The sequence below is a fragment of the Chiloscyllium punctatum genome, chromosome 8, assembly GCF_047496795.1.
Source record: "Chiloscyllium punctatum isolate Juve2018m chromosome 8, sChiPun1.3, whole genome shotgun sequence".
NCBI lineage: Eukaryota > Metazoa > Chordata > Chondrichthyes > Orectolobiformes > Hemiscylliidae > Chiloscyllium > Chiloscyllium punctatum.
In genome coordinates, this window is record NC_092746.1 from 61,244,713 (window position 1) to 61,271,425 (window position 26,713).

At 39.7% G+C, this 26,713-nt stretch overlaps 1 protein-coding gene across 3 annotated transcripts in view; it reads right to left on the bottom strand.

Annotated features, from left to right (window-relative positions):
* Positions 1 to 589: 589 nt before the first annotated feature.
* Positions 590 to 26,713, bottom strand: part of LOC140480243 (uncharacterized) — a 38,765-nt gene continuing 12,641 nt past the window's right edge. Inside the window, exons 1-4 of one of the 3 annotated variants that reach the window (XM_072574959.1) lie at positions 13,471 to 13,507; positions 11,240 to 11,319; positions 6,088 to 6,684; positions 590 to 1,019 (exon numbers count right to left, since the gene is read on the bottom strand). In XM_072574959.1, the coding sequence (XP_072431060.1) occupies positions 966 to 1,019; positions 6,088 to 6,684; positions 11,240 to 11,319; positions 13,471 to 13,492 (753 nt within the window). In that variant the 5' untranslated portion in view covers positions 13,493 to 13,507 and the 3' untranslated portion in view covers positions 590 to 965. Of the gene's footprint in view, positions 1,020 to 6,087; positions 6,685 to 11,239; positions 11,320 to 11,437; positions 11,535 to 13,470; positions 13,508 to 26,713 lie in introns of those variants that run through there. The other 2 variants (XM_072574960.1, XM_072574958.1) reach the window with 2 other exon arrangements.

Genomic DNA, 26,713 nt, shown 5'->3' on the forward strand with positions numbered 1-26,713 from the left:
AAGATCTTGGATGAAGCAAGTTTGTGGATGATAAAAATAGGTTGGGAAGCAATTGTTGAAGATGGCAGAGTTTGCTGAGGGATAGAGACAGGTTAAGGAAGTGAGCGAAATCTTGGCAGATGGAATATGATGTGGGAACATGTGAGGGCAGGAAGGCATTGCCTTGTTTGCTGTATCAAAAAGTAGCTTTTGTTATTTGCAAATTTCCTGAACAGTTGGTTCAGTGTTGCCTCCTGGTTTTAGATTCAAAACAAGTAAGATTAAACATTTGGTGTATTTTGTTTCTGTCCAAAAAATATTAAAGTCATTGACAGAGGCAAATCCTCCATGAGCTGCTAAATTTAGCTGCATTCCCATGAGTATATAACAATGACAGTTTAATACTCTTTGAAAGACAACAGTGCTCGGAAGGTACTGGTTAGTTAGAACATTGATGACTGAAATACTCTTGCATCATGTATTTTGCATTATTTTCTACTTTAAATAGCTTTATCTCAAAACTTTGCTGAGTTGCAATTGAAATTGCATTCTCCTATTATGAGTAGTTTAAGACAAGTCTCTATTTCTTCGTAATAAAAACAATTCAATATTTTTATTGAAGATTTTGAATTTTAATCTGCTTTATGATATCGATGTCCACATGCATTTTGAAAAACTGGTAAATGCCTTTAGAATAATTCAAATTATCTGCACAGTGTAGTCCCTCAGGTAATCTATAGCAAAAACAGTCCTACAATTTACATCTCTTGATAGAAATTACACAGCAGTACAAAACTAATCTCAAACATTTTACATCTTTTATATTTTATACTTTAGATTAAATTGAAGAAAATCTTGCATTTTAAGCTATGAATTTATTGATTAGTACAAGTACAGGAGTTTACAATTATGCATATTGCATATGGTACAAAGGCAACATTCTTTGTTGAGCTGTATATACACGCTGCAGTTAATTCCATTTTCATTCACTTGTATATGATCACATGATTTCCTCCAGTTGTAACAGTTACTTGCTTCTCCTGAAATAGGGCAGAGACATAATGTTAACATGATAAAGTTATCCATTCAGGAAACCATAAGACATTAGTAGCTAATTCCCCACTTCCTACATTATTTATCTTTTACCACCCAACAGAATGAGTTATCACCTTCTCTCTACTCTCAGTTAGTTATTAACTGGTAAATGAGAGCAGCCCAAGGTGGCCAATTTGTTTACCATTGCTACAGGGATGTGCTTAATTTCAAGCCTGTTGTACACCTGCACTTCCACTCACTTATACCTCACCCATTCCCCCCCCCAAAAAAGGCCCTAGCCATCTGTGAGATTAGATGTTCAGTGCAAGAAATTTAAACCACAGACTAATTCATATTCTACCATTTACAGTGCAAAATGTTAGTGCTGTGCAAAAGGATCAATGTTGAGTGTCACTGCCTACTGAGCATTCAGTCTATGCACACACACATCCATAGATGTTCAGTTATTATTAATATTCAGGTCTGATTAAACATCTGGGAGGTCTGCAGGAAATGACTGCTCATACAGTAAAACAGGGTTACATGGTTCCTGCCACACCATTACCACACTGACGCTGCAGGAGGCAGTCTGGAAACAATCCTAGTTAGAGAGGGGCAAGAAAGCCCATGGTAGAGAATGCGCAGGATTCATGAGTGATCTCGAAAGAACACTCCTCTGGCATAGAGCTTGAAACCACAACCATATGGCTGACATGTGTGGGTGGTTATCACTGAGTCAAACTAGACATCCTGGATTTGGATTTTCAAATGGGCTTGGGAAATCCAGCAATCTTAAAATAATCTTAATGCCTCCATTGGACTAGAGGTGAGCTTGGAGCTCAATTAGCGGCTCCTAGTTTTGCCAGAAGGTGGAAACTACCTGCTGGATCAGCAGTATCAAACCTCAGATGGCAGTATGAAGGAGCTTGCAGCTGCCTTCCACAAAAGAGGAAGCTGGACTTTTGAAGAGGAGCAGCATCAGTGTCCAGAAACTGATCAAATGGGGAGCCGACTGCAACAGTACTAAACCACTCGTTGGCAAAAAAAAAACAAATTTTACAGCTCCAAGCAGTGGGCCCAACAGCTATTCTTTAGTGCACACCGGCTGTTCAGGTTTTGGCTGAGGAAAATCACCTTCCGGCTCTCCCTGCCCAATCACAAGCTACTCAAGAAGCTTAAAGGAACGGTTACCCCTCTCCTTTGAAAACTCCAATTCTGGAGGCAACAAGATCCAGAGATGCCCTTCGGAAATGAAATTTTCAAATGTACATCCACATCCTAATACATCTGAAGTCCCTCAAGGACTTTTTCCTTAACTCCTCCTCTCCCTATTCACATGGTGCCTCTTGGTGATATCACCTGCACACACAAGGATTGCTTCCATGTGCATACTCAAATCCGAAAACCACAATATTGATTGCAGCTGTTTAAAGCTCAGATTGTTTATAACTTAGTGTCTTGGACATGCTATGCTTTTGAATCCAATTTCTCTTTACCATCAATAATTCTGACTTGATAACATTACCCATCTCTGTTACTATATCAGCCCATCTACTGTTACTTCTAACTTGCCTATTCCATTATGAAGTAACTATGAGGAAGGGAATGTGCTGCGAACTTTAGCTCATCCAAAATCAAGGAGTGGATTGTTCTAGAGTTTAAAAAATGACCTATAGGACCTGGTTATCAAAGTGGAGAGTGTGGTGCCGAGAAGCACAGCAGGTCAGGCAGCATCCGAGGAGCAGGAGAATCCTGATGAGGAGCTTATACCTGAAACATTGATTCTCCTGCTCCTTGGATGCAGCCTGATCTGCTGTGCTTTTCCAGCACCACACTCTTGACTCTAATTCTCCAGCATCTGCAGTCCTCACTTTTGCCTAGTTATGGAAACCTATACCATTTATAACAGATTAAATTTTTGTCAGTGAGAGAAGATAAGGCATGATTCGTACAAGTGGGAAAGCTAAACTTAGCAACAGACCACATTTTGTTTGCGACAGCAACCTTACTCTGCAATCTGGCAATCACAAATTAATGGAGTAGGTGCAAATACTCTTCGGGGTGGTGGTTAGAATAGACAGTCTATGTAACTGTCATAATCAAAGTTTTGTTTAAAATGTTCTGCACTTTAAACAAAACAGGCTGCAACAGTCAGTAAGAATTTAAAAAAAACTTTGCTAGTCTTTTGATTGACAGGCATGGGCTAGGAAGAAAAGAACATTGGGGAGATTGGACGCCTCCTAGTAGAGCGCTTTAGGGAACATCTTTGGGACATCCGCACCAATCAACCCCACCGCCCCGTAGCCCAACATATCAACTCCCCCTTCCACTCTGCCAAGGACATGCAGGTCCTGGGCCTCCTCCATCACCGCTCCCTTACTACCCGACGCTTGGAAGAAGAACGCCTCATCTTCCACCTCGGAACACTTCAACCCCAGAGCATCAATGTGGACTTCACCAGTTTCCTCATTTCCCCTCCCCCTACCTTACCCTGTTCCAACCTTCCAGCTCAGCACCGTCCCCAGGACACCTGTCCTACCTGCCTATTTTCCTTTCCACCTATCCACTCCACCCTCCTCTCTGACCTATCACTTTCATCCCCACCCCCATTCACCTATTGTACTCTTTGCTACCTTCTCCCCAACACCCCCCCCCCCCGCGCCCCCACCCCCATTTATCTCTCCACCCTGAAGGCTCCCTGCCTCTATTCCTGATGAAGGGCTTTTGCCCGAAACATCGATTTTCCTGCTCCTTGGATGCTGCCTGACCTGCTGTGCTTTTCCAACACCACTCTAATCCAGAAAAGAATATCAGGTCGTTACAATACAGCTTTTGTTGCTATTTCCCCAACAGCTGTAATAATAATGTCATTGTCAAAGGATTAGCAATCTCTAATGGGAGGTCTGTACAGAAGAGATGAGACTAGGTTTAAAATTATTAATCATTTGAGACTGAAACATTTTGAATGGGTTCTATGAATTGGTGGTTCCTTTCCACTATCAAGTATGTTTGAGTTACAATTATTATTAGGTTGTATTTTCTTTCAATTCAATGTCACATGATGTCTCCCCATGCTGGATATTGGATTAATATTTGGATTTAGTAAAGGGAGGTCATGCCTGACAAACCTGTTGGAATTTTTTGAAGAGGTAACAAGTAGGTTAGACCAGGGAAACCCAGTGGATGTGGTCTATCTGGACTTTCAAAAGGCCTTTGATAAGGTGCCACACGGGAGGCTGCTGAGCAAGGTGAGGGCCCATGGTGTTCGAGGTGAGCTGCTGGGATGGATTGAGGATTGGCTATCTAACAGAAGGCAGAGAGTTGGGATAAAAGGTTCTTTTTCAGAATAGCAGCCGGTGACGAGCGGTGTCCCGCAGGGTTCGGTGCTGGGGCCACAGCTGTTCGCATTATATATTAATGATTTGGATGAGGGAACCGGGGGCATTCTAGCGAAGTTTGCCGATGATACGAAGTTAGGTGGACAGGCAGGTAGTACTGAGGAAGTGGGGAGGCTACAGAAGGATCTAGACAGGTTGGGAGAGTGGTCCAGGAAATGGCTGATGGAATTTAACGTGAGCAAGTGCGAGGTCTTGCACTTTGGCAAAAAGAATAAAAGCATGGACTACTTTCTAAATGGTGAGAAACTTAATAAAGCCAAAGCACAAAGGGATCTGGGAGTGCTAGTCGAGGATTCTCTAAAAGGTAAACATGCAGGTTGAGTCTGTGATTAAGAAAGCGAATGCAATGTTGTCTCTTATCTCAAGAGGGTTGGAATATAAAAGCAGAGATGTACTACTAAGACTTTATAAAGCTCTGGTTAGGCCCCATTTGGAGTACTGTGTCCAGTTTTGGTCCCCACACCTCAGGAAGGACATACTGGCACTGGAACGTGTCCAGCGGAGATTCACACGGATGATCCCTGGAATGACAGGTCTAGCATATGAGGAACGGCTGAGGATACTGGGATTGTATTCGTTGGAGTTTAGAAGATTAAGGGGAGATCTAATAGAGACGTACAAAATAATACATGGCTTTGAAAAGGTGGATGCTAGAAAATTGTTTCTGTTAGGCGTGGAGACTAGGACCCGTGGACACAGCCTTAGAATTAGAGGGGGTCATTTCAGAACGGAAATGCGGAGACATTTCTTCAGCCAGAGAGTGGTGGGCCTGTGGAATTCATTGCCATGGAGTGCAGTGGAAGCCGGGACGCTAAATGTCTTCAAGGCCGAGATTGATAGGTTCTTGTTGTCTAGAGGAATTAAGGGCTACGGGGAGAGTGCTGGCAAGTGGAGCTGAAATGCGCCTCAGCCATGATTGAATGGCGGAGTGGACTCGATAGGCCGAATGGCCTTACTTCCACTCCTAGGTCTTATGGTCTTATGGTCTAATATTTATGGAAGATCCTCCCCCATCTGTGCACTCTCCTCTAGCCTCCATTTCTCCTGACTCTGGCCTCTTCTACATATTTCCTCTGTCCACTCAATTATTGTTAACTGTGCTTTAGACCGTACAATCCCATGCACTGGAATTCCCTCCTATAAACATGGGTGTTATCATTATTCCCTCTTTCATCAAGACCCTCTTTAAAGTCATCTCTGTAATCCAATATTTTTATACGTCTCAAAATCTGCTTATTTGACTCTTTTTAAATTTGTCTCTGTAAAGAAACTTAAGACTTTAAATTGATGCATTATTCTACCAGAGGAAGTGGAGGAGGCTGGTACAATTACAACATTTAAAAGGCATCTTGATGGGTATATGAATAGGAAGGGCTTGAAGGGATATGGGCCAAATGCTGGCAAATGGGACTGGATTAATTTAGGATATCTAGTCAGGATGGATGAGTTCGACTAAAGGGTCTATTTCCATGCTGTACAACACTACAGCACTGACTCGAAATGTGACTGAATCTTCAACAACAAAGCAGTAACCAAATAGGTAATAATGTTTTTAAAAAACCCTTTTAAAATGCCAATGAATTTGAACTTACATTGTGTTTTTGAAGCATAAGATTGAAATGAAGAAACGTCTGACAAGTAAATATTTAAAAAAATGCAATGCAACTTTGTATACCTTATTTCTTGTTGAAGAACGTATTGCACGTCCTAGATTAGACAAGGCAATATTTGCTAAAGCTTTGGATACATTTTTTGCAGACTGTTGATGGGTCATTTCTGTTGGATAACTTCTGGTTATACAATTTCCTTTTGCAACATTACCAGACTGAATCAGAACCACTGGAGGTGCAGGATGTTGCTGATTAACAACAAATGTTGGTGCAATTTGCTGCTGGTTGATAACATATGTTGATCCATGTTGCTGCTGGTTGACAAGATATGTTGATCCATGTTGCTGCTGGTTGATAACATATGTTGATGCAGTATTTTGTGTATTGAAGACACGAACTGAAGTAGGATGCTGCTGGTTGACAAAGTAGGGTAACATTGGAGCAGCAGCTGCAGCAGCAGTATTCTGTGCAGCAAAAGCCACAGATGATGCAGCAACTGACTTCTGATAGCCAGCATATTGTGGATGAGCATTTGGGGGTTGTGGTGCTGTTGGGTATGTTGGATATGGTGAGTATGGTGGAGATGCAGGGTAGTTGGGTTGATATCCAGGGGGAGCATAGTTTTCATTTGTCTGAAGTACAGAGGGATTGGGGGACGAAATCTAGAAGAAATCAAAGAATGAAATAAACAAAATTTTCTATAATTGGAAACTACTTGCTTTATCACATTAAATTAATTTCCTGTTTGTCGTGCATGGAAATAATTAACCTTGATGACATCAACCTCCTATACAGTTCATTGCAAGATACTGTAACTTGAGTTGTATGTGTCCAATAAAGCAAGTCATGATGGTAATCTCTTTCATTATTCTCTTCAATGATGTGACATTGGCTTTTTTAATTTCTCTGCTCTCCTCAGCTAATCCAACCAGTTTCCCTCTGGACTTGCAGCATTCCATTCTCTACCTTGACTTTGTTATCAAACTTGCTGATGCTGACTGCCAATTCTCAGACACATTCTCCGATGTCCCGGATTACGATTCAACCATTGAATCAAGCTGCAATTCTTCTTCATGGATGTGCACTTCCTATACATGCCATTCCCCATCAGGATGGTCTGAGGGCTCTCTGCTTCTCTCTTGAAAGGAAGGCTGAACAGTCTTCATCCACCACCATCCTCTTTCACCTGGCAAAGATTGTTCTCAATTTCAACAACTTCTCCTTTAATTCATCTCATTTTCTCCAAGTCAAAAGTCTGCCCATGTGCCCCCATATGCATCCCAGATATGCCCATTTCTTTGTGGGCTATGCAGAACATTTCTTGTTCCAGTCCTACTCTGGCCTCACCTCCAACTCACTTTGATACATAGCTGATGGCAATGGTGCCACTTCCTGCTCTTGTATGGAATTGGAGAAATCCATCCATTTTGCTTTCAACTTCCATCCTTCTCTCATCTTCACCTGGTCCATCTCTGACTCCTCCCTCCCTTTTCTTGACTTCTGTTTGCATTTCTGAAGTTAGACTGCCCACCAATATCCATTATATGCTGATGGATTCACACAGTTATCTGACTATACCCCAAATACAGGCTCCTGCAAATTACATCTCCTCAGATGACACCACCTGCCACCAGGGGGCCTCTGACATGATCTCTTTTCTCTTCAAACAAGAATTCCTCCTCCCCACTGTGGTTGGCAGGGCCCCTACCATATTTACCCTCTCTCTCACACTTCTGCCTTCACATTTTGTCCCTCCCAGAACAAAGATAGGGTTCCCTTCATCCTCACTTTCCACCCAACTTTCCTCTGCATTCATCCTTGCAATCTCCTCCATTCTAGCGGCTGCTACCCAGTGAATGTTCCATTCACAGTCAGCATTCTGCAGGTACCAATTTCTTATAACACTCTGATCCACTCCATCAGTCCTAGTGCTTCCTCACTCTCCTATCCCATGAAATTGCAGAAAGTGCAACACTTACCTGCTCACCTCCTCTCGCCTCACTCTCCAACGTCCCAAACACACCTTCCAAGTGAAGCAGCATTTCACTTAGATTTCTTTCAATTTAGTCTACTGTATCTGCTGCTCACAGTGTGGTCTCCTTTACATTGTCAAGGCCAAATATAGACAGGGTGACCACTTTGCTTTCTAGAGGAATCACCATGACCTCCCATGTGCTTGCTATTTCAATAAACCACATTACTCTTATGTTAACATTCCTGTCCTGGACCTGCCGCAATGGTCCAACGAAGCACAACAACAAACTCAAGAAACAACAGCTCATTTTCTACTTAGGCACTTTACAGTGTACAGACTCAGTACTGAATTACACAACTTCAGAACCAGTCCTCCACCAAACCACGGGCTTGTCTTATTTGTGACTTATTTATTTTCCTCTCGGCGAAGAGGACTTTCTCCCTTTTGCAGCTTAATTTACACCCATTTTATATCTCTATTTCTCTTTCATCACAATTACCAACACCTTTTGCACAGGGGTTCCATACCAGTTGTTCCTCTCGCCCCATCAAAAGTGCAAAAACCACCTTTTTCCAACTCCTTGCAGTTCTAAAGAAGAGTCATATTAGACTAGAAACCTTAGCTTTATTTCTTTCTCCACAGACGTTGCTGAGTTTCTCAGGCATTCTCTGTATTTGTTTCATGACAGTGCTGTGATTGAAAGAGGTGAATAGTGTGTGTCAGATTGCTGCAGCTGCAAATTAAAAAGTGGTAAATTAAAAGATTGACATTTTAATTGAGAAGTCATCAGATGAGTCAAGGGATGTTTTAATCTCATTGATAACAAGGTAGAATACATTTTTATCTGTTGAAAGGGTAGGTAGTATTATAATCAAGGGCTAGATGCTACACTAAGGATGTCTCCCTGATCTCTGAATAAATTTCAGGGGCAAGCCAATTTCCACCTAAATGGTTCACACTGCTTTATTATTTTTGGATGATGGACTTTAATTAGTATGAGGCAGGAGGCAGGAGTTCTATCCATCTTGAAGACAATGACCTGGATCTCAGACTTGCCAACCAGCGGATGACTAACAGTGCTAGGGAAGAGTCGTGGCCCCGCCAGTCCTGCAACTATGCTGAAGAGATTACTTTTAGCGATGGATACAAACATATGTTCAAGTCTGAGTTTGTACTGAAGCCAGGCTGGCAGGGTAGAGAGGGGAAAACTGTGGGATTGGGAATTCCAATTGACACAGGAGCTCTGGAAAGAGGCATTCTCCACTTTCACTCAGCAACCACCCTCGGGGGTAAACTTGCAGGACCTCTCTCAAAGTGCCACCTCAGGGCCTCAATTGTGCCAGTGGCAGGTGGAAACACTTTCCCAGAATTGTAAAGGGAGTAGATGGATTGGCAGTGGGTATATTGCCAAAGGCATGGCTCATTTATTTACAGAACCATGTCTGTGTTTCCTGTCCATAGGTGGCCAGCGTAATTCAGACCCAAATGTAAGTGTTCCATAATTTCCCATTGCTTTTAGGTATTCAGCCTAGATATCCACAATTGTGCTAATTCATAAATCTGTATGTTTACTCTGGGAGCTATATGTGCTCTTTGTTACAATCCAAGTGCTTAACTATTGTTTTTTCTATTGTTTATAAAGTTACGCGGGGAGTTTAGTTGTTTGCTTGGGGGTCTCTGGTATAGTCAATCGTTTTTAGCTGTTATGATGTGGCTGATGAGGTTTACGAAGGGGTGAGGCTGGCCTGGGGGAGCAGAAGAGGTGTAGGCAAGAGTTTTGTTTTAAAGTGTTCAGAAGATGCAGTTTTAACGGAAAAGCTGTAATTACTATCAGACTCAAGAGTTTTTCTTTAGAATAGAGATGGGCCTTTTAACCTGCCAGTTCTGGACTCTGCTTGGATCTGTTCCTACTTCATGAACAGGGTAAGGACCAGGTCACATGGGGGCATGGGTTTTCTGGCACATAGCCTGCAGGAATTTTACAAACACAGGAAGAGAACTGATGTTTCTTCCAACTTCACAAAACACTCATGTTCAGGGTAAGATACAACAAGAATGGGGTTTTTGGGGGTGGGGAGGAGGAAGAGAAGGACAGGCCTCCCCGCCCCCACCCCACAACCAGAAGGAAGGTTGGCAGTGACTGGAATGAAGCCGGTGTCCCGTAGCCATAATTAGCAGCGCATGAGCTGATGTGCTGCAGAGTCAGACTTCTGTTGCCCACTGGGAAAGATGCTCAAGTAGTCACAGCAGCATCAGAAGCTCAATTGTAAGGTGTTGGGGTGTAAATCATAGTCTGCAGGTAGGGGGCTGCTGTGTGTCAAAGAATACAGCATTTTCACATTTCTTCATGTCACTTTGTAAAGCTTTGTTTAGCAGACCGTGTTATGGGAGGAGCTGTGTAATGCTAATTAGTTAATTGAGCTTTTAACAAGTTTCTTTGGCCCTTAGTTATTTATTTGCTGACTTCAGGTTTTGTTTGCCCATCTCCACCTTATCAGAGTTAGGTCATAGGTGCTGTGTAAGCCTCCTGCCCTATGTTACATGCCAACCTGCCAAAACCACATCTGGTGAAGCCGCTAATATCTAATGCTCAATTTTTTTTCTTTTTTTTGTTTGATCAGCCTCCAGTAGTTTTTTACTGATACCAAGTGGATTGCTGAAGACCCAGAAATGATGGTATTTCTGCATCACATTTACCAATCTGAGTCAGAGATACTGAAAGGAAAGTTATACCTCCAACACAAAAGGCATTGACTAATTTATTAGTGATCTGAATATTCATGTTAATAAGGTGAGTCTTTATTTTGCCAAGTTATTTATCAATGTCGTTGGAATGGTTACAGTTACAGCTATGTCCTTACACATGCAGCTAGGATTAGAAGAATGCATGGAACACACTGGAGATTATTTTACTACCCTTACATGATTTCACCTAAAAAATAAATTCTGGAAGCTCATCTACGTACAAATGAGAGAATATAAAATAATTTACTGCATAATTATACATCTTAAATATTAGATTGAAATTGAATGGAAATCCCCAAGAGAGTTACATCCTGAATTAATTAACAGGATTAGTGGAATCTGAAAAGTTGCATCCTTATTTTTATGAAAGCACATTTTTAATGTTTTAGTTGCTATCAATGGTTCTGCAAAGGAAAAAAATAAGCTGGATTTCCTTTTTATTGCTTCAAAGTATTATAATAAGATTGATACAGTAGAAATAGATGTTTGATGCATACCGCAGAGTAAGGTGGTGGGTGCAAACCATATGGGGGTGGTTGCGGAATGCCTCCAAAAGCATCTGCTGTTGTTCTCACATCTAAGTAATAAGATAAATTGAAAACATTAAGCTGAATATATATGCATAACATTCCATTTAAAGATACATGAGTTACTACTTAATAATAATGATAATAATAATTATAACAGGTGTATACTCATTGTGCAAGAGGTATCCCATAACTATCACAAAGTGGCAGATTGAAGATTGAACCCACAATTCCAATAGCGAGTATTGCCAGTCTCAGAACAAAAAAAGTGACAATTAGGGACAAGTTACTGATATGCAAGGAAAGACTACAAAAGTGAAAATAATTAAAACTCAAGTTTGACAGTGACCTGTTTCAGTGCAGAAACGGTGGAATTTAGAAGCTGTGGCAAGTCTTCATTGTTAGAAATTAATAGCTGACCTTTGTTGGCACTGCAGAGAGAAGCCAAGATCAATAGAGTGTTGCATCATGACAGAAGAATTCTTTCCAAGTAATTGGCTGAACTTGACTATTACCTCAATACATTCTGAGAAATACACAGAACAAGATGCTGTATCCAATACCTAACAGAATGTACACTGTGATTAGTTATCTTAGAGTCATAGTTATTCATGTTGTTTATGTTCAAGTCACAAAGAGATGTCAAAAATCACTTACAGGAACACTTTTTTTTAAACAAAAAGCATTAACCAAAGAAATGATGTCACTCATATAATTTTGCACTGTTCTCTAATTTTGCACAATTGAGATATATAACTATTTTAATTTTTTGTGCTTTGTTATTGCCAGAAAGGAGCCCTTGTAAATCAGGAAGACACAACAGTTAAATACAGGATAATGCTCTTTCATAAAAGCAATCCTTGTTCCACAGCACATTTTGTTAGAGCTTCTGTATTGTTATGCTGTACCATTAAGGTGATATTCCTACTTTAGAGCTAATTTAGAGCACAAACACCTGATGAAGCAGCACTTCGAAAGCTCGTGCTTCCAAACAAGCCTGTTGGATGGTAACCTGGCGTTGTGTGATTTTTAACTTTGTTCACCCCAGTCCAACATTGGGACCTCAGGTCACACTTTAGAGCTTGTCAGAAATAATTGAAGGAATTTTGTAAGATGGATTGTAACTCAGAAACACTTTTCACATTGAGTGCTTCCTACATTAGGCATAGCAAACCCTGATTTTGGTTTGCTATTTACTCTCATTCCTGAAGAAGGGGTCATGCCCGAAACGTCGATTCTCCTGCTCCTTGGATGCTGCCTGACCTGCTGCGCTTTTCCAGCAACACATTTTCAGCTATTTACTCTCACACCAGCACCTGTTTGTGCTGGATCCACAGTCCTTGGTGCTTCAAATATTTATATAATTGTCTATTTAAAATATAAATCTAACTATTATCTATTTGCAGTAATGCCAACTTAATTATAGCATTTTAAAGTGCTAAGCTTACTGCAGGCAGATACCATTGCTCCTTAAAGAAGCACAATTAATGCAAGAACAAATATATGCAATTAATTAAACTTTTTAATGTTCCATTACCTTTTGTACCTTTAAGAACTTCCAACTGATTCAAAGTGGCATCGGGTTACAGTTTGTAATTTAAATAAAGACAACTCTGATTAGCAGCTTTAAGTGAAAGCATTGCTTGGGTACAAGATCTGTGATAATTATACATCAATAGGTAAATGTAAGGTGACACTCTTCAGTTTGTTCTTTACATTAAAACTGGGATTTTCCTTGCTGTTCTGAACCCTTGGATAATCTAAAAGCAGCAGAAACACATGAAAAGTTAAGATTGATCCAGCTGAAAAAGTTTAACAAAAAAAAACTGCAGATGCTGGGAATCAGAAACAAGAACAGAACTTATTTCAGCAGGTCTGGCAGCATCTGTGTAAAGAAAGCTGAGTTAATATTTCAGGTTCAGTGACCCTTCTTCAATACCCTGCTTTCTCTGCACAGATGTTGTCAGACCTGCTGAGTTTTTTTTTCATCAATTTCTGTTTTGTTGGTGAAAATGCTCAAGCCTTGGGAACAATTAGGTCTGGGGGAAAGAAAGTAATTTGTCTTGAAATGTTAACTCAGTTTCTCATTCCACAGATGTTGCCAGAGTACATAAAACATTTTCCCTTTTTATTTAAAATAAGTGTGTTGTTTTGATTCAAAACATTAATTTCATCTTTGCATGTGAGAGTGTAGCTTGTACCTTTTAAATGTTTAGGAAACATCCTGATCTAACGTCACTGTAGAATTAGTAAGAAACCTGGAATTAGAGGTAGCAACAAAAACAGGCATGTTAACTGGACAGAAGAAAACAAACACGCAACCAACTCAGAGTGAGCTGAAAAATGAAAGGCAAACTAAATGAATTAAATTTGCCTCCTCTCTGCAGACAGTAACAAACATTTCAATGTCTGTCTAATTAGTTCTTGACCAAATTACCTGCTTTCTGGTACATCCTGCGCATGTTTCCTGCAGTACTTGGGCAGGACCCTATCCTGAGATATAGAGATCACTGCTGACAGTCACCCTACCAACTTCCCCCACCTCCCCAGATGCTGCTTAGTTTTTCTCCAATGTTTATTTAAACAGCCCTATAGCAGCAATCACGTTAAAGTGGGGGTTGGATTTAATCATCAATTCCTAAGGATTATTTAGCTGTTGAGTTAACTGACCTCTGTGTAATATTACAGTTTCATTTAGTTTCCAAGCAAAGGACAAGTGAAGCAAAAGCACGTGATTATTGTCATAGCTAGAGTTGGTTCAGTATCAGGCAAACTCTTGCCTTAACATTAAATCTATTCTGTTGTACAAGAACATGCCTTCTGTTGGTCCATATAAATATAATCCATAGGCTTTTGTTTTAGAAAGGAACAAGTTTGTCAGGCATGGTATTTCTTTTATTTAATGAATTCGGAAAAGGTAAGCACTGTGCTGCTTTGAATTAAAACCCAAATGCTGTAGAAACTCAGCAGATCTGGCTGCATCTGTAGAAGGAGAAACTGAGTTAATATTGAGCTGTATTGACTCAAAACATTAACTCAGTCTCTCTTTAGATGTGACAGACTGGCTGAGTTTCTCTAGGAATTTATTTTATTTTATAAACTCTTGCTGGTTGTTTCTGATCAGTTGAAAATTTAAGATATTCAAAAATTCCATACTTAATAACAGACTTGAATAATTTTCTGACAACAAACATTTGGCTAAAACAGCATGATTTCCTGACAACAGTTAACAGCTACCTGTAAGAATAATAGGGTTGTTATGGGAGGGGATTTTAACTTTTTGAACATAGATTGGGACTTGCCATAGTGTTAAAGGGTTAGATGGAGAGAATTTTTTTTTTTAAGTGTGTACAGGAAAATTTTCTGATTCAGTATGTGGATGTACCTACTAGAAAAGAGCAAAACTTGACCTACTCTTGGGAAATAAGACATAGCAGGTGACTGAGGTGTCAGTGGGGGAGCACTTTTGGGGCCAGCGACCATAATTCTATTAGATTTAAAATAGCGATGGAAAAGGATAGACCAGATCTAAAATGTTGAAGTTCTAAATTGGAGAAAGGCCAATTTGGACGGTATTAGGCAAGAATTTTCAAAAGCTGATTGGGGGGCAGATGTTCACAGGTAAAGGGATGGCTGGAAAATGGGAAGCCTTCAGGAATGAGATAACGAGAATCCTGAGAAAGTATATTTGTTTTTAGGGTGAAAGGGAAGGCTGGTAGGTATAGGGAATGCTGGATGACTAAAGAAATTGAGGATTTGCTTAAGAAAAAGGAAGCACATGTAAATTATAGACAGGATAGATCGAGTGAATCCTTAGAAGAGTATAAAGGCAGAAGGAGTATACTTAAGAGGGAACTCAGGAGGGCAAAAAGGGGATATGAGATAGCTTTGGCAGATATAGTTAAGGAGAATCCAAAGAGGTTTTACAAATACATTAAGGACAAAAGGATAACTAGGGGAGAATAGGGCCCCTCAAAGATCAGCAAGGCGGCCTTTGTGTGGAGCCACAGAAAATGGGGGAGATACTAAACGAGTATTTTGCATCAGTATTTACTGTGGAAAAGGATATGGAAGATAGGGAAATAGATGGTGACATCTTGCAAAATGTTCATGTTACATAGGAGTAAGTGCTGGATATCTTGAAACGGGCAAAAGTGGATAAATCCCCAAGGCCTGATCAGGTGTACCCGAGAACTCTGTGGGAAGCTAGAAAAGTGATTGCTGGGCCTCTTGCTGAGATATTTGTATCATCAATAGTCACAGGTGACGTACCAGAAGACTGGAGGTTGGCTAACATGTTGCCACTGTTTAAGAAGGGTGGTAAGGACAAGCCAGGGAATTATAGACCAGTGAGCCTGACTTGGGTGGTGGGCAAATTGTTGGAGGGAATCCTGAGGGACAGAATGTACAGGTCTTTGGAAAGGCAAGGACTGATTAGGGACAGTCAACATGGCTTTGTGCATGTGAGACATGATTTCCAAAACTTGATTGAATTTTTTGAGGAAGTAGCAAAGAGGATTGATGAGGGCAGAGCAGTAGATGTGATCTATATGGACTTTAGTAAGGCGTTTGACAAGGTTCCCCATGGGAGACTGATTAGCAAGGTTAGATCTCATGGAATACAGGGAGAACTAGCCATTTGGATACAGAACTGGCTCAAAGGTAGAAGACAGAGGGTGGTGATGGAGGGTTGTTTTTCAGACTGGAGGCCTGTGACCAGTGGAGTGCCACAAGGATCGGTGCTGGGTCCACTACTTTTTGTTATTTACATAAATGATCTGGATGTGAGCATAAGAGTTACAGTTAGTAAGTTTGCAGATGACACCACAATTGGAGGTGTAATGGACAGCGAAGAGGGTTACCTCAGATTACTACAGGATCTTGACCAGATGGGCCAATGGGCTGAGAAGTGGTAGGTGGAGTTTAATTCAGATAAATGCGAGGTGCTGCATTTTGGAAAAGCAAATATTACCATTAAGTGTATAAGTCCTGCTAAGTCCTAGAGAGTGTTGCTGAACAAGATCTAATGGAGGGCAGGTTCATAGCTCCATGAAAGTAGAGTCGCAGGTTGATAGGATAGTGAAGGCGGTGTTTGGTATGCTTTCCTTTATTGGTCAGAGTATTGAGTATAGGAGTTGGGAGGTCATGTTGCAGCTGTACAGGACATTGGTTAGGCCACTCTTGGAATATTGGGTGCAATTCTGGTCTCCTTCCTATTGGAAAGATGTTGTGAAACTTGAAAGGGTTCAGAAAAGATTTACAAGGATGTTGCTAGGGTTGGAGGATTTGAGCTATGGGGAGAGGCTGAACAGGCTGGGGCTGTTTTCCCTGGAGCTTCAGAGGCTGAGGGGTGACCTTATAGTGGTATAGAAAATTATGAAGGGTATGGATGGGATAAATAGACAAAACCTTATCCCTGGGCTGGGGGAAGTCCAGAACTAGAGGGCATAGGTTTAGGGTCAGAGGGGAAAGATATAAAAGGGACCTAAGGGGCAACGTTTTCATGCAGAGGGTGGTATGTGTATGGAATGAGCTACCAGAGGAAATGGTGGAGGCTGGTACAATTGCAACATTTAAAAGGCATTTGGATGGGTATATGAATAGGAAGGGTTTGGAGGGATATGGACGGGGTGCTAGCAGGTGTGACTAGATTGGGTTGGGATATTTGATTGGCATGGATGGGTTGGACCGAAGGGTTTGTTTACAAACTTTACATGTAGATGACTCTATGTCTAATTTGTAATTTTCTGGCTTCCTAACCCCGCCCCCCTCCCCCCACTGCCTTACCCTTCTCAAAAAACAGTGAAGTGCACTACTTTCCAATCTAAAAAAGACACTGTTCCTGGATTGAGTGGACTTTGGAGGATTATAGTACATCTGTGGTACTCTCACTTACTTGGGATTGGACCCACCTGATTCATGGTATCAGTCATTCGGTAGCATCGCTATCTTCTTCATTGATCCTTTTCTCATGTTAATTTTCTTCCAATTCAATATTAGTTTTGTTTTAAAATGTCCTGCGTTCTGAGCTTTTCTCTACTGTAAGTACTGATGTTAAGTAACTATTCAACATATCCAATATTTCCTTACTTATTGACAATATTAACATTGGTTTAAAAGGATCCACATGATTATCTTCTTTCCACAAGAATGTAGAAGAAAAATGTTGATTTTGATGTCCCTTGCACATTTTCCCCATAATCTTATTGGTAACTTTTGCCTTCTGTTTTATCATCCTTTGCACATTTTCACTCACTGTCATCCTTTACACTTTTGTAAGTTTTTTTAAATTTTCATTTTTGTTTCTTATTTCTTTACATAACTCTTCACTGCTGTTCTATTTGGCCAATCAAGCTCTTGCCTCAGGGTGGTTTAAACTTGTTCTGTCTCACACTAAGTGCTTTTAAAATGCCACACTGTGGACATACAAAATTGAGGTGGAATTTCTTACCTCAGAGGGAAGTGTGTCAGGGGATTCTCTACTGAAGAGGGCTTTTAAGGCTGTGTCGTTAAGTATATTCAAGGCTGATATCAAGGGTACAGGAAAAAGGTAGGATAATTAAGTTGAGGATCATCAGCTATGATCTCATTTCGTTCCCAGTCCTGAGTGCCTTGCAGCCATGTGTTTAATGGCTACCACATCATGCCTTCTAGGTTGATGTTGTGCCAACAATTCAGTCAGTTCGTTCTTCGTACATACTTCGGTCGAGAATACAACAAACATTCTAATCTGAGGAAGGGTCACCAGACCCAAAATGTTAACTCTGATTTCTCCCCATGGATGCTGCCAAAGGTGTAGAGCTTTTCCAGTTTTTTGGTTAACATTCTAATCTGTCATTCGATTATCAGAACCTCAAACTATTTACAGACATTCTCTCTTAAATGTGTTGTGTTTATAAGGGAGGTCTGCAACAGAAAATAAATGTACTGTGGATTTAAATGTAGTGATTGTCTGGCAAAGTCCTGTGTGAAACTCATGACATGTTGCACAAGTAAATTATGAAGGAAATGTCAAACAGGGAGACACTCAACAAGAACAGATAACAAGAAGCTAACTATTTCTTCCTTCTTGGCAGAAAACCACTTCTTGTAGACATGCTGTTTTAGCCTCCAGGAAAGAAGTTTAAAAAAAATTCTAATCTACTGGAATAGAATACAGTCATGGGGTTGAACACTTTTACCTGGGTTTCAGTGTGAAGGTGTTAGTCAAAGAACTTCCATAGTTATGCCCATGTTGCAGGTAGAGACCCTCTCTAACTCCAAGCACTACAAATCATTTAAAATGGAAACAAGAGACTCTCTCTCACCCTGAATGCTGGAACTCATTGATGGGCAAAAAGCAACAGAACTACAGAACCTCAACCAATCTGCAAAACTAAGGATTAGGAAGTTGATAGACATTAGAAGATGAACAATGCTATGAGTAACAGCTGTTCAAGTATTTGCTCTTTACGAACTTTTCAGAGACTGATTGGTATATATTTTTCTCTAAAAACTTGGCTGATTCTCCTTCTATCATTCTACTAAATTATAGACACGGGATAGAGTCTGCTTTTAATTCTGATAGAGGAAGAATGCTGCTTATAGGAAGTAGAAAAGCTGTTAAGTGAAAGTAGAAAGCTACAGAAACAAATCCTAGAATCATATCAGGATAAAATTACAGAGTAATGTTAAAAAAGCACAATGAAGAACATTATCTGAATGTACATAGCATTCACAATAAGTGAATTAACTCTACAAGAAGAACTAAAAAAAGATATTTTAATTGCTATGATGGAGACATGGCTGCAGGATGAAGATGACTGGGAACGGAATATTAAAAGGATATTTGACATTTTGGAAAGCTATGTAGAAAGGTATAAAGAGATGAAGTTGTGCTAATGATGAGGAAAACGTTCAGTGCATTAATGGGAGAGAGTCTCCGATTGGAAAAGCAGAATGCAGAGTCTGTTTGAAAGGAGCTGAGAAACAGCAAGGAGTAGCAATCATAGGTAGAAGTGGTTTTTAGGCTGCCAAACAGTACTGGTAATATAAGGCACAGCATAAATCACGAAATCAAAGTGCCTGTAGTTAGGGAATGCAGTAATCAATGGTGACTTCAATTTACATATAGGTTGCATGGGCTTCAGGGGTCTGTGCAAAGCAGCAGCTCTGGAACGAGAAGCCAATGACACAATCAGCATGGTGACATCCGTCATTGTATACAGGTGGTTAGAGGGAACCACTTTGATGGAACATTACATATGGACTGGTAAATCAAATGAGCACCGGTGCTATGAAAGAAGAATTTCTGAAATTTGTTTGAATGTTTTCTGGAGCAAAATGTTGAGGAATCAATTAGAGCACAGACTTTTTTTGATCTGACATTGTGCAATGCAAAAGGACTAATTATTAATTTTGCCAGTTAAAAAAAAACATTATGTCAACAGGAACCATAGTGTGATTGAACTACATCTTTTTTCAAACTTAATGTAAAATTCTACTTGAAACTAAAGTCTAAACAAGGAAAACTGTGAAGGTATGAGGAGAATGTTGGCTGTAGTGGGCAGGAAAAATATGTTAAAATGTTTGATGGTAGATTGACAATGATTAGTATTTGAACAATTGATGCTTAAGTTACAAAAACAGACACGCCCATAAAAGGCAAAGATATACAACAGAAACTGCAAATGAACCATGGCTAACAAGGTAAGTGAAACATTGAATTAGAATGAAGGAGCAGGTGGCTTATAAACATTGTCAAAGAATACTGGGAGAATTGGAGGCCTGTGAGCAGTGGTGCTCCACAGGGATCAGTGCGGTCCACTTTTGTTTGTCATTTGTATAAATGATTTAGATGAGAATATAGAAAGCATGGTTAGTAAGCTTGCAGATAGCACAAATATTGGTGGTATAGTGAACAGCGAGGAAGGTTATCTAAGATTACAAAGAGATTTTGATTGATTGGGTCAATGGGCTGATGAGTGGCAGATGGACATTAATTTGGATAAAGGAGGCATTCTTTGTTTTACCTAAATGCAAAGGCAAGACTGATACAATTAAAAGTAGGGCTTTGGGTAGTGTTGTAGAACCTAGGGGTTCAGGTATATAATTCTTTGAAGTTTGCATCATATACATAGAGTAGTTAAGGAGGTCTTTGGTATACTTACTTTCATTGCTCAGATCTTGGAGTATAGGAGTTGGGATGATATGTTAAGGTTGTACAGAATATTGGTGAGGCTGCTTCTGGGGTAATGTGTTCAGTTCTGGTCACCCTGTTATAGGAAGGATGTTTTTAAGCTGGAGAGGGTTAAGAAGAGGTTTACCTTGATATTGCTGGGAATAGAGGGTTTGAGTTATAAGGAGAGACTGATTCGGCTCAGACCTCTTCTCACTGCAGTGTAGGAGGTCGAGGTGATATGATAGAGATTTAGAAAATAATGAGGGGTTTAGATAAGGTGAATGGCAGGTGTCTTTTCCCTAGGGTGGGGGATATCAAGACTAAGGGTATATTTTTAATGTGAGAGGAAAACAATTTTAAAAACAGTGATTCTTTGTAGAATGAACTTCCAGAGGAAGTGGGGGATATGGGTATAGTTACAACATTTAAAAGGCATTTTGATAAGTACATGAATAAGAAACTTTTGAAGGGATATGGGCGAAGGGCAGGCAGGTAGGACTAGTTTAGTTTGTGATTGCGGTCAGCAAGGAAATGGTTGGATCAAATGGTCTGCTTCCATGCTGTATGACTTTTAGACTAATTCAGCAAAGGAGGTCAAAGAAACTGAAAGAAAATGAATAGACTATGAATGTAAAATAGCAAGAAACACAAAAACTGATTGTAAAAACTTTCTACACAGATTTATTTGAAAAGAAATAAAGATTAACAAAGGCAATATGGGCCCATAATAAACTGAGATTTTTTACAAGAAGTAAAAGAGAAATAACAAAGAAGCTAATTAAATAATAGATATGAGGTCTCCCTGAAAAAGTTAAGATCGAAGAGTATGGAACTGAAAGAAATTAATATCAGCAAAATTTGAAAAGTTAATAGGATTGAATGTTGACAAAACTCCTGAAACATGACAATCTTCACCCTAGAGTGTTCAAAGAGATGACTGGAGAAGAGAGTCAATACATTGATTGCCAAATTAATAAAATTTTGGAAGATAATAATACCTAGAGATTGAATGGTTGTAAAGTAACCTCACTGTTTAACAAAAGAGAGGGAGGAGAAAGAAAACAAGGAATTAGAGACCCTATTAGTGTGATGATAATGGTAGGGACAAGTACTAGAACCTATAATACTTAAAGAATAATTGTCTGATTGTACAGAGAGACAACATGACAAACTTGATAGAGATTTTTAAAAAAAGTGTTTTACAAGAAGAATCCATTAGGGGGAAACCAGAAGATGTGGTGGATTTAGACTTTTGATGAAGTCTGACATAGGAGATTAGAAAACAACTTTAAAGCACTTGGGACCAGGGACAGATTAGAATGGATTGAGGACTGCTTAATGGCAGAAAACTGTAGGCATAAAAAAAATAATTCTCACATTGACAGAGTGAGCTGTAGGATACCACAAGGATCAGCGCTTGGGCCTCAGCTATTCACAATCACATCAATGAATAGGCTGTGGGGACATATTGTAATACTTCCAAGTTTGCAGATGATAAAATTCTCAATCCCAATGTTTGTAAGGAACATGTACAGAGGCTTAAGGAGGATTTTGACAGAAAAAGTGAATGGGCAAGTGCATCATAGAATATAACGTGAAGAAGTGTGAAGTTATCCACTTTGGTAGGATGAATGGAGGTACACAGTATTTCTTAAATGGAAAGAGATTGGAAAATGTTGATATCGAAAGAGAACTGGGCTGTCCTTGTCCAATAGTCACTGAAAGCTAGCATGCAGGTGGTCAGAAGCTTACCTCAGCCTTAAATATGACAACAATTGCACTTAGTTCAACCTCAGGTCATTATCAAAAGGAGGGCAGGGCCAAAGACATTGGTTAAATCGAAAGTAATATTAACTAGAATCAGGCCAGAATCAGGCAATGCAATGAATGGACAAACTACAAGGAACAGTTAGGAATCAGTGAAACCAGCGGGGAGTAAGATTGGTGAGGAGATGTGAGACAGCCCAGCAACTGTTTGCCACAAGTAGTTGTAACAAAGAGCAGAAATAGTAGGAAGAATATGCCACATTGTATATATTACATTTGATTATAGATAGAAAACATCCTTGAGAATATGCATTCTTCTTAGCAGGAGCCCAAAGCTGACAAACAATAGTGAGCTCTGAATCATCTGAAGCTCCATGTAAAATTAGACCGGCTTTAAAAGTGATAATAATATATCTTTGCAACTTAATATGATTGGCTTTGCGTCATTTTACACTCCTGGATCTGATGACACTGAATATCTTATGGCTTACTAGAAGTAACAGGTGTATATTAAAACGTCTTGTACTCTATTGATAGGCTTAAAAGGAAAGCAACAAGAAATATATTAACCAAAGATGAACAGGAAGTTGCACTTTAACAGGGGTTCTCTCACAAGTCACTGTAAACTTGGCTGAAGAACTGCAGGACCTCTGGATAAATTGCCTATATGTTGGAAACACTGTTTTCTTTCCCCCAGGGTTTCTACGGCTTTTCCATGAAACTTAGTGAACAAAGTGGGAGAAATTCTGCGGAAATTCATCCCCCGAGGATTTATGACTACAACCAATCCTGATTTGCCACCAGAAAATGCATCTGCAAAACTACTGAAAGTTCATCTCAAAATACTTCATGAAAAATGTCCTGTTTTCTTTTTCCACATTTTAACCTCATTCCTACTCCACCCCAAGATTAGATGTCTGTCTATGATTCAAATTAGGATCTGGAAAATTAGTTGAACTCCTCACCAGAGATAATTAACAAGTGGAAGCCAAACCCCGCCTATATTTGCTGAAATTTAGTTCAAAACTCTCCTGTCACCTTGTAGAACATATCAAAGTTGTAGCTTTTCTACTGGTCAGCAAAAAACAAAATGCAGAGTTCATTAATATTCTTTATGGAACGAATAGACCATGCTCAACCAATCTGTCCTATGCACAACTCCAGACATGGAGTTGTGCATAGGCCAGATTGGTTGAGGATGGCCAATTTTATTCCATAAATGATGTGCGGTTGACTCTTAAATGTCCCTGGGCTATTAGAGATGGGCAATAAATGCTAGATGGCTACACTCATATTCCACAAACAACTTTACAAACAAAAAGACTCTCTCCCTCAACATTCTCTTGAATGTGATTATCACAGTTGCTCTGGAGTTTACTCCCATGGCTCTCCTAGATGTTACTGGTGGCTGCAATGACAGGCATGGAAACTGGATGGGTAACTGAGCCCCACAACTCAACCTTCACACACAGCTAGGTGATTTCTCTTCAGGCAGGGAAATCCATGGTGCCGATGTGGATGGGTGGTCAACCTAATTTACCTTTTCTATTACAATACTTTATATTGGTGAACTATTCCAGGTGAAACTGCAGCCAAACATCTCTGTATTTAGCCTGCATTAATGTAAAAGTGATATTGTCCTTATACATATTAACCGACCTCCATCTGCTGCAGCATAATTTATATTCCATGCTTTGCAAACCTCAGCTCATTGAAGACCAGAACATGCAGAGCTTTTGTATTAGCAAGGCTATGCAAGTGGAACCTTCAGCACAGACAAAATGTACATTTTGTCAGAGCACAAAATAATTGAATAAACTAAATTCCCAGAATTTTGCAGGCGCATTGATACTTCCATTTATATACACTGCCTTTCACAACATCAGGATGTACTGAAACATTTGCAGCCAAAGTACTTTAACTACAGTCACTGTTGAAATGGAAGGAAATATGGTATCCAAGTTCTACACAGCCAAGTTCCCACAAATAGCAATGAGATGCATCAGATTTTTCTGAGCAATGTTAATCAAGGGATAATTGCTTGGGAAACGAAACTCCCATGCTCTTCTTCAAATACTGAGAAGGAATCTTATTGCCACACAGGAAGTGATTTAACATTCTTGCATTCAATGATTAAAAAAAGTCACATACATAATTTTAGTTCTTATGGCAATTGTAGCCTGCTAACTGATGTGGACATTCATTTTAGACATTAAGTGGCTTTAATATTATGTTTCTGTTGCATGCAAGACTAGGTACTTGCAAATGAAATTCAGAAAAATGCTTGACCCTATTAAATAGCTCACCTCAAATGGACACTTCAGAATCTCTACAGCATGGAAACAGGCCCTTCGGCCCAAAAAGTCCACACCAACCCTCTGAACAGCAACCTGTCCAGACCCATTCCTTTACCCTACATTTACTCCTGAATAATGTACCTAACCTACACATCTGTGAACACTAGGCCAATTCACCTAACCTGCACATCTTTGGATCATGGGAGGAAACCAAAGCACCGGAGGAAACCCAGGAATACACAGGGAGAATATGCAAACTCTACACAGACAGTCACACGAAGCTGGAATTAAACCCTGGTCCCTGGCACTGTAGCCCAGACATTGTGGAAAGTCAGATAAATCTTCAAAAGGTAAAATTCAGGGAAAGTCATTCTCCAAAAATCTGCCTCTTATGTCATGTGATAATTGAGCAATTTAACATCAAAGTTTGAACAAATTGTAATAAACCCAACAGAACTTGTTGCTTCATGTTTGAGAATCAGGTGTAACTGACTGACAAACCATAGTCAGGAGGTGAAAGTAGAAATACTTTCTAAAAATACAGTATGCAAATCAGTTCTCGTGTCTCTCCTTGAATTTTCACTATCACAACTACCTTGTGTGAAGTGGAAGTTGACTGATCACATATTAGAGAATCTTAGAATTCTTATAGCACAAAAGAGGCCATTCAGTCCATCATATGTTAACTCTCAGAATGAGCAATACACTGAGCATATTTCGCACAGAACCCAGGTGAGGTTCCCCAATTTGAAACCGTTCCAACAAGACACCCCAAACTGTTAAGCTCCAGGGCGAGGGTTGACAAAGTGGCTCCCCTCTTTATTCACCTACCCCCTTGGTTGGCCGCAACAAGGTCACATTTAAAATGGATGCTTTTACTTTTGTTGAAACTTTTCACCCAAAACCAAATGAAGTTGTTTTAAAAGGACCCAATTTAGACAGACTTTCTTGAGTTAGCAAAGAGTGAGTTTATTAATTAATAAGTGGGAGAAAAATTAGTAAAGCTACACATATACACCGATTAGAAATAAAAGGTTAGCCTAAACAGATAAATGTTTTAAAAGAAATACATGGATCAGTTTCTGAATTGTCTTCAAAGAGCAGATAGTTTAATGTTGCAGTGGTAGCTATCGGGTGCGACAACATTGATAATTGAACAGTGTTTCGTGATCTTTTGTGGGTATGATGAGATTCTTTTCAACCGTGACTGAATTTCATCATTCATAATTCGAGACAGTTCTTTTGTTGTGATGATTCCTTTTGTCTAGTTTACTAGCTAGTTGACTTCCAGCACTCAGTTTCTTTACTTACAAAGTAAGAGTGACTAGGAATAGCTCTTATGGTTGTGACATTCAGAGTATACCGATGCTTGAACACAAGCTTGTCCACAGGGTTATTTTAGCTCTCTGGCTTAGAAAAAGATATTCATTTCCACCAGTGCACTCCATTACAGTTGAAACTGACTTTAATAACCAATGTTTGTGTGTATTCTGACTGCAGTTTGGGACATAATCTACAAGAGGTGGTTTGCTGTTGAACAGGGGTTTAAACATCTGCTATTATTCATTAATCACAAAAAAAATCACAACCCAGTCTATTTTGATTTGTCTCTTCCTGGTTTGAAGGACTGCTGTTTGAATTTCCTTTTGCATCTTTAGCTGTTACATTCCATGACATGCCTGTCTCTATCTGACTCGACTATATTAATACTTTTTAAAAAAATACATTTTGGATTTATATGTTAAATATGTCAATGGCACTCTGGACTTCTAGCCTATGGTTATGCCAAATTCATTTCCCCACCTTCTCCAGACAACACTGCACATCCTGCCTTTCTAGATAATGATCCAATTAGCCTTTTGAATGCCTTGATTAAACCTGCCTCTACCATGTTCTGAAGCAGTGCATTTCTGATCTTAATCACTCACTGTGTGGAAAACTTTTTTCTCATGTCTTCATTGCTTCTTTTGCCAATTACATTAAAACAGTGCCCTCTTGTTTTCAAATCTTCCAGTAGTTGGAACAGTTTCTCCTTTTCTATTCTGTCCAGGTCCTTCATGATTTTGCATATCTTTATCAAATCTCCTCTCAACTTTCATTTCTCCCAAGGCAAACAGTCCCAACTTTTTCAACTAACCAAATGACGTTCTTTTTCTTAGAAAACATTCTTGTGATATTATATATATTTCAAATTAGTTCCTGGTAAAAGAACTGTATACT